Raw genomic sequence first — 8,244 nt, 5'->3', positions numbered from 1 at the left:
GTCCGTCTCCAGTGCTCTGTGCACAGGTGGAGCCTGAATGTCAACAAACTGTCTTCTAAAAACTATTTCTTGTATCCAAGAACCCTTAAATCAATTATGTTTCATCACTTTTCTTGTGGATTCGTCACAGAAAATGACAAAAATGAAGCATTTTAGGGGAAGAAGGGATCATTTTCATGCACGTAAGTTTGATACACAGAGATGAGTTTTTGGGGCGACTAAATCAACAAATGAATCAAAGTATCCTGTCATCCTGGATACAAAACTAAATTTCTCTCTCCTGCGACAGACAGATCTGAAAAAGGAGGTTTATAATAATTAAGCGAGCAGCGCGACCCCGTGTGTCAAATGTGCGCCCGCGTCTCGGGAAAATAACGGCGGCGAGAAAGCGAGAACATCCGTCTCACGCGTGTGTGAGGCGGTTTGTGTGTTCAGCAGATAGCTCCAACGCAGTCGTCTGACATTCCCCCTGACAGCTCTGAACTTTTCACGGTGCCACGACTGTCAGACGGAGAGGAAGGGGAGGCGGGGGATGGGGAGGCGAGGTGAGGCCGGGGAGGGGAGAACCACGTCGGGAGGTTGGGTTTGGACCGGCGGCTCTATCGGAGAAGCCACGTGTGCTTGTATGTTTTGGCGCAGGCCGGCTTTCTGCCCGTCCTCCCGTCATCACCTGCTGATGTGCTGTGAAGGTCAGAACTGTCTGAGGGGCCGAAACCCGCCGCAGGTTCCACCCAGAACGCCAGGCTGATACTGTTCTGGTATGTGGGCCGAGGCTCCACGAGTTCCCGTCACTTACGTTCTACGACATCATTCCAGATTTCCAGCGACACACTAAATTTCTTCTTGGAGTGTTTGTGTAACTCAAGAGCCTTCAGTGACCCGTCTGACCAGCTTGTAAAAACCTGGTATCTTTAAACAAAATCAACAAAATGACACCGTTTATCAGAGCTAGAAACTGTAAAACTGGAGAAAATTGTCAGATTTCAACTTGTGTGACATTTAGTTTACCAGAAATAAGCCTTAACTCATGTCTCATCACACTTGCTTTATTCTGCACGTCTTACTTAAAACATTTGCCAAAAATAACGACTGATTCTGTGAAAAATAACCAAACCAGCGACACACTAAATCTCTTCTTCTTGTGTTTGTGTAACTCAAGAGACTTCAGTGAACCATCAGACCCCTAAAACCTGCTTATGAAAACCAAAATTACACCATTTACCAGAGCTAAAAACTGTAAAACTAGAGAAAATTGCCAGATTTCAACTTTCTCGATGTCCATTTAGTTTGCCAGAAATAATCTTAAAATCATATTTCACCACACTTGCTTTTTTCTGCACTTCTTATTTGGAAACATTTGCCAAAAATAACAACTGAATCTCAGAAAAACTAAAAAATCTATGCACCTCTACGCAACCAAGAAGCCATGATTGACTCAGCTGAGATCACAAGTCACTTAACAAACATTCAGGGACTTGGAATTAAGCAGCTTTAAATCATGGTATTTGATCAAAATCACTTTATTCCACACGTCACATGCGAAAATGTACCAAAATTTGCACTGGATTCTATTAAACAAAAAAAATCTCTTCATTTTTACGGTCCCAATTCTAACTCAAGGAGCAACTCAATGACAATTTACACCAGGGGTCTCCACTCCTGGTCCTGGAGGGCCACAGCCCTGCATGTTTTAGATGCTTCCCTCTTCCTACACACCTAATTCAAATGATCAGGATCGTTATCAGGCAGCTTGATGATGAGCTGATCATTTGAATCAGGTGTGTTGGAAGAAAGAAACATCTAGAACATGCAGGATTGCGGCCCTCGAGAACCAGGATTGCCCACCCCTGCTTTACACTGTCAATTATTCATTCACACACATTCATTCTGGTGGTGGTAGCTACGATTGTAGACCCAGCTGCCCCGGGGCAGACTGGCAGAGGCGTTTACGGTCCCTCCGACCACCACCTCAAACAATCCATTCATACGCATTCACACCAGGCAGGGTGGTGCAGTGTCCTGCCCAAGGACACAACGATCACGACACAGGTTACAGGACGGTCCGAACCACCTACCTTCCAATCATTAACCGACTCGCTCTACCACCTGAACCACAGCCGCTGCTTTTTTAGGATTTATGCCATTCTAACTGTGTCTTATTGCACAGAAGAGAGTTCTCCCGACTTCGAGTCATGGTTGTGCTGTTTCCATAGAGGTGCAGGACCTTATGTTGCAGTGAAACATTTGTAAAAACAGGAACAAAGGAACTGCTTGGAGTTCAGAGGGTTAATTGTGTGTAAACCTTAGTAGGATTTAAACAGGTGACTTATATCATAACCCACCCCTGTACGGTTGTCATGAATGTTTATTTCTACTGTAAAGTCGGACATTTAACATTAAGGTTCACTTTTCAGCCTCTGAGGTTTCCTGCTTGTCTTGACGAGTGGAAACACCAGCGACAACGTTTGGATGGAAATGAATCCAGAACTTTGTCCCTAACAAAGTCTTACATGTTGCACTAGTTTGCAGACACACAGGAGTGTTTCAAACCCATAACACGCCACGAGACGGCTCTGACTTGGGTGGTTCAAAATGCCAACTACATGCTGCAAGCTTCCTGATTCCAGTCTGGCCAGAGCTCTTTGCTTCACATCATCGTCTAACTGTCTCATCTCTCTGCTGTCACAGTAAAAACCCTCTCAAAAAGTGATTCACTGTCGGATCGGCAGCAGGTGGGTGTGAGACTCACAGGTCACAGCTCGCATGTGCTCACTGTTTTCAGCCACCAGAAACATTAATACTCAGTGTTGGGGGAATTGCAAAGTCGTTATTTGGATGGTGTGGTGCCATCACCCTGATTAATACCACATTACATTACCGCAGCAATTAACTGCAGCATCGCTCTTAAAAAGCGGTCCAGTCTGGAATAGCCGCTCAGCATCGAGGCGCTTCTCATGGTGTTGCCATGACATCAAGTAGTGTTGAAGCGCAGTGCAGATCCACAGGACTGAAGTGAAATCAAACGATGAATTTAGTTGGATTGTTTGATTGTGATGAGTTAGCGCCATACCATCAGTTATGAATAAGAAGAGATTTAGAAGTGGATTCTGGGTTTGCCTTCCTTGGGTCTCCATACAGGGACTAACACAGCTGAGGGGCCCGAAGAGCAAAGGTTCAGTAAAGACCATGAGCCAGCGGATCACAGATACAGGCAGGAGTTCAACCATTCAAGGCTTTAAAAACCAGCAGAAGTATGTGCCATGAAGGTGTACAAGGAGGCTTCAAAAAGTTCTCAGCTTCACCTGAAAACTCGCAATAACCTGTACACTATAAAGCCTTATATCACCATGCACAAAAACTCAAAGCAATCAAAGAAAAAAAAAGCAGAGGAAAGCTTCAAGCCGACTGCTGTTGCTCCAAACTAATGCATCCGTCCACACAACAGGAGGCAGAAGCAGCCAGATCAAAGTTTTCGTCTCCTTGCAAAGAAAAGCAACAAACATTTGAGTTTTTGCAGCAATAAAAGGCTTTATAGCACACAGTCATGCCCCAAAATAGGAGTCACGCCTCTTGTTTCCGGTTGCCGAGAACCTCGTCTGCTGCAATAACGAGCTCACAGAACAAATCAGGAAAGTGCAAATTATCTCACCGTAGATGCTCTGCAGCACGGAGCTCTTGCTCGCTGCTGCTTTGGCGGGTTGAGCTCTCGTTTCCACCTTCTTCCTGTTCTGGGCGTGGCTCGACTCGCCCGACTCCGCCTCGACGCATGCGTTGGCTCCTCTCCGTCCGCGTGCACGAAACCTGCAGACAAACACCATCCATCCATCCGACTTTTTCAATAAAAAAAAACTAAACAAAAAAAAAAAACACCCTCTCAGACGGCGTTCAAAGGCCTCAAAGCTGGCAAGTCCTCACACTAATGCTCACTAAGCGTAAACTAAGTAAACAGTTTATTCAAGGCAGTTAATAGGCAGCATTATTCGCAGTGTAATTGTAGAGCTGAGCAGAAGCAGAGGGCCTCCTGCGGCGGACTGGCAGCCGCTAAGAGAAACCCAGAGGGAGAGAAAAGCAAAGAGAAGCTGCTGGTAGCGATTAGACGGCCCGGCTGAACTTTTAGCCTCTTGTTAAACTAGTATGAAAGTTCTAGATTATAGGCTTCGCTGTCCCCTGCCTCCTCGTCTCACCCCTCTCCCACGCTCTCCCCTCCACCACTGCAGCGCTGATGGCATCCAGACCGAGGACGGGGGTGTTGCGGGATGTACGTGGGCACATGTGGGCACCACATGGCGCCGAAAATCTCCCACAGTCACAAAGGCTTCGGCTCCCGAACGGCCCCCGAAGGTTCAAGAAAAGTAAACTCACCTTCGCCAGGCCCGCTGGATGATGCGTGCAGCCTCGGTCCTCCTCCTGCGCTGCTCTTTGTCGTGTTCCCGGTGTGTGCGTGCCGGCGCATGTGTGGCAGTCTTTCTCAGAGGGGATGAACTGCTTCTTAATGAGGCAGCATGAGTTTGATCTTTGGCCCTCTCTGAAGTCTGCTCCTTGTGGCTTCGGCGTTTTTGTGCAGAGGTGTGGGCAGTCTGTGCGCTCTTTTTCAGAGGGATGCTTTCTCTGGTGCTGGATTCGGGTTCGGCGGAGGGAGTGCATGCGTTGGAGGAAGGGTGCTCCTTGACTTTGGGCACGGAGGCGGCTGCAGGTTTGATGCCGGGCGTCTGTCTGCAGCTGGAAGGAGACAGAAGCTCCTTCAGCCTGGTGGTCTGAAGAGAACTGGGACTCGACGCTTCGGGAGCTTCGTGTGTTTCAGCTGTTTTACTTCTTCTAGAGGACCTGCTCTTGTGGGCTGCTGGGACACAAATAAAGTCTTTCCGTTATTTGGCATAAAAAATACATCATATCTCATACAAATTTACAGAACAGTGTAGATAAATGAAATCTCAGTTAACCCCATGAACCCCCAAAACACACCAGCAGGTTTAAATGCGTCTTTTCTATTTAAAAAAAATGCCAAAACTACACCTTTAATTAAAACCAGGAAGTATAAAAACTGATTTTCAACTCTCTGACGGTCCTTAAATCATCTGTGAGGTGCAGTTTCCTCAGGAAAAATAACCAAGTGTAAGCTTACAGTCACAATATTTAATCAAAATTACTTTATTCTACATTACTCATTTTAAATTTCAACAAAAACCATTTACACTAATCAGATTCTGTAAAAAACAAATAATTCTGTGCTCCTGGTTGCAACCGTGAAGCCATCAGTGACTCAGCTGCAAACAACAGTCACGTGACAAAAATTCCTGGAAATTTACGGCTGAACTGCAGGAAGTGTTTACACGGAGCAGAGAGGAGACAAGTATGGAAATAAAATGAAGAGAAAAGTAGGAAAATATTCACAGTATGTAGAATTATTGTTTTTTCTTCCAGGTTTGGTATCACATGTGGGCACTTGGAAAACTGTTGTACATGCTAATTACAAATTTTTTTTTTTTTTTGTGAAAAATAAATAAATAAATTCAATTTTCACTTTGCGTTTTTCTATTTTCTCTGAGTTCTCTCTTCTTCTAGTCATGGCTGTGCTGTTTCCATAGAAGTGCAGGACTTTATATTACAGTGAAAAATGTGACAAGGAGCAAATGAAACACCAAGAAACTGCTCATAGTTCAGAGGGTTCATGTCATAACTGTAAACTCATTACCATTTTAAGCTTTTCTGTACCTTTGTGTCTCTCCTCTTTGCTCTTGGTGCGTTCAGCCCTGCACGTCTTCTTTGTTTCCACCAGAGAATCATTGATGGATAAATCCTCCATGATGTTCACTAAGCAGAGCTTCTCCTGCTCTGATCTCACCAGCGGAACTTTCCGTTTCTCTGCAGCCGCCGCTGCCGCCGACACCTGCTGCACAGCTTCTCTCCTCCGATGCTCTTCTTCTCGCTTCCTAAACACAAAGAAAAATGTGATTTTGTATGAAACATTCAGCTGGAAAAACTATTTAAGGAGTCCTAACATGTCAGCACGCTGGATTGTGACATGTCTCCTCCTAATCTTTCATATTTCAAATTCAAGTTTTATGTTTACGTTAAAAATTAATGATGAGGATATTGTATTTATTGTATTCTGCACTAATACTTCATCATAACATGTAATTGTAGAAGAAAACCAACCAGTTAACGCAGGCAAAATTGCATTTCTGGTTCAGTTTCTCAGTTAAGAAGCAATTAAAGTTTAATAGATTTGGTCCCAACTTGGTTATACAACAAGAAAACACAGTGGTGGAAGAAGTTGTTAGATTCTTTACTTAAAAGCACCAAAACAGCAATGTAAAAATGCTCATTTATAAGTATAAGCCCTGCGTTAGAAATCCTACAAAGGTAAAAGTATACAGAAGTCTCTTATCATTATATTAATAAAAGTGAAGCTTCAGTGTGTCAGCAGCAGGTTACTGCTGTAGCTGCTGCTGCTTATTTCCAGTTTTATATCCAGGGACAGCAAATAAATCTGATTCATGGGAGCAAAAAGATGAAAAAAACTACATTCTGATACCCAAATCTGTTTCCAGTTTTTCTCTAGTCTTTGATTTCTGCTGAGATATTGGATCACTGGAACATTTATTGAGTCAAAACAGAAGTTTAAAGGGTAGAATCTGTATTTCATGGAGCTGTTAACTTGCTGACATGTGAAACATGAGCCGGCTGCATTTTTAGAGAAGCCTTGTGTTGGATTTCAAAAGCCAATTCTGCATCTTAAAAAAGAAGTAGAAGCATGCAAAGGAGCATAAAGTATAATATTTGCCTCTGAAATGTGCTGGACTGTGAGGAGAAACTAGCATAAAATTTAAAATGCTCAAGTAAAGTACCTTAAAATTCTACTTCAGTGCACTTCTTGAGTGAATGTACTTAATGACTTGCCACCACTGGGGAAACAATGTGATAATAAGGCGATGTGCGGTGGAATATTTAGCCTAGTTTGTAAGAAAAACATCACAAACAAGAGGAAACTTGAAGTCGATGTGCCCTCTTGAAGCAAATTTGCTCATGTAAGACAATAAAGGCGCGACTGGTGAGCAAATGACACAAGGAGAAGAAGCCAGAAGAGGAAGACAGAAGGAAGACGCATGTGTTTGCTGCAGTGACACAAAGAAAGACAGATATGTGAGAGGGAGCGACTGTTGATATGTGGCTGAGAAAAAGAGGACAGAGACTGATAGTAAAGACAGAAACAAGATGGAAAGTACAAGTGACAAACGGAGGGATGTTAAGAAATGGCTTTGTTACGACCTGGCTCAAGACGGCTGGAGAGACACACCAAGTTTCAAAAATTAAAGCTTGTCTTTATTCACTTAAATTATACCAAATTAAAAACCAAACCAATATGGGGTTGGGAGAATACTTAGAGTCAGTAGTGTGTGTGTGTGTGTGTGTGTGTGTGTGTTTGTGTGTGTGCGTGATGTATGCATGAATTATGTTTGTGCAAGTGTTGTAAATGCAAACATCCTAAACAAAGAACACGACCTCATAACCAGACCGGTGTGTTACCTGCGGAGTAGAGAAAGATTAGACTGCAGTCAGCCCAAGTAACCCAGGAACACACTGGGTGTCACAGGCGCTCCTGATTACCTCAACCAGCCACTCACAGAACCGATAGACAAACTAGAACCACCCACAAGATGACTTCAGGGGTCATCACAGCTTATATATATATTTAAAAAAAAGCAGCATGAAGTGACAGTTGGTGTAAATGTGGAGGCACACGAGTACATAAATATGACCAGCAGGACATGTTATCTTTAAAAAGATTACACTATATATCAGAGCTCAAAACTGTGCAAACAGAGAGAATAAGATCTAATCATATGTAACGTGCCATTTCATCAGGCAACAATTCCTTCAAAATGGAACATTTGCTGTAACCAAATTCTGTAAAAAAACAAAACAAATTCTGTGCTCCTCAGCGCAACCAAGAAGCTATGACTGACTCAGCTGTGACCAGCAGCCACATGACAAATATTCTGAGAGTTTTTGGAGGAATTGTGTTTAAACAGGGGGGACACCATGGAAATGTGTTAAAAATGCCTAAAGTATGTAGAGTCACTCTAAAATTAAATATAATTGGACAAAAAATAAATGCGGCATGGCTCCAAAACAGTGTACAGAGGAGGAGGAAGTTGTTGGAGGACACATTCAGCATGGTGAAACAGCTTGATGTGCAGAGTGAAAAAAACGCAGTTTGGAGAGGCTGTAAAAATGTAGTTA

The 8,244-nt window shown here is 43.5% G+C and overlaps 1 protein-coding gene across 3 annotated transcripts in view; it reads right to left on the bottom strand.

Moving 5' to 3' along the window:
• invs (inversin) overlaps positions 1–8,244 on the bottom strand; it is a 41,730-nt gene that overhangs the window by 3,076 nt on the left and 30,410 nt on the right. For 2 of the 3 annotated variants that reach the window (XM_008289917.1, XM_008289919.1), the window contains exons 15-17: positions 5,713–5,930; positions 4,363–4,837; positions 3,650–3,801 (exon numbers count right to left, since the gene is read on the bottom strand). In XM_008289917.1, coding sequence (XP_008288139.1) covers positions 3,650–3,801; positions 4,363–4,837; positions 5,713–5,930 — 845 coding nt within the window. Of the gene's footprint in view, positions 1–3,649; positions 3,802–4,362; positions 4,841–5,712; positions 5,931–8,244 lie in introns of all 3 variants that reach the window. The other variant, XM_008289918.1, reaches the window with a different exon arrangement.

This window comes from Stegastes partitus, unplaced genomic scaffold (genome assembly GCF_000690725.1).
Source record: "Stegastes partitus isolate 25-593 unplaced genomic scaffold, Stegastes_partitus-1.0.2 Scaffold645, whole genome shotgun sequence".
Lineage (NCBI taxonomy): Eukaryota > Metazoa > Chordata > Actinopteri > Pomacentridae > Stegastes > Stegastes partitus.
Note: the sequence above shows the minus strand (reverse complement) of the source record. Positions and strands in the feature narration are given on the sequence as shown.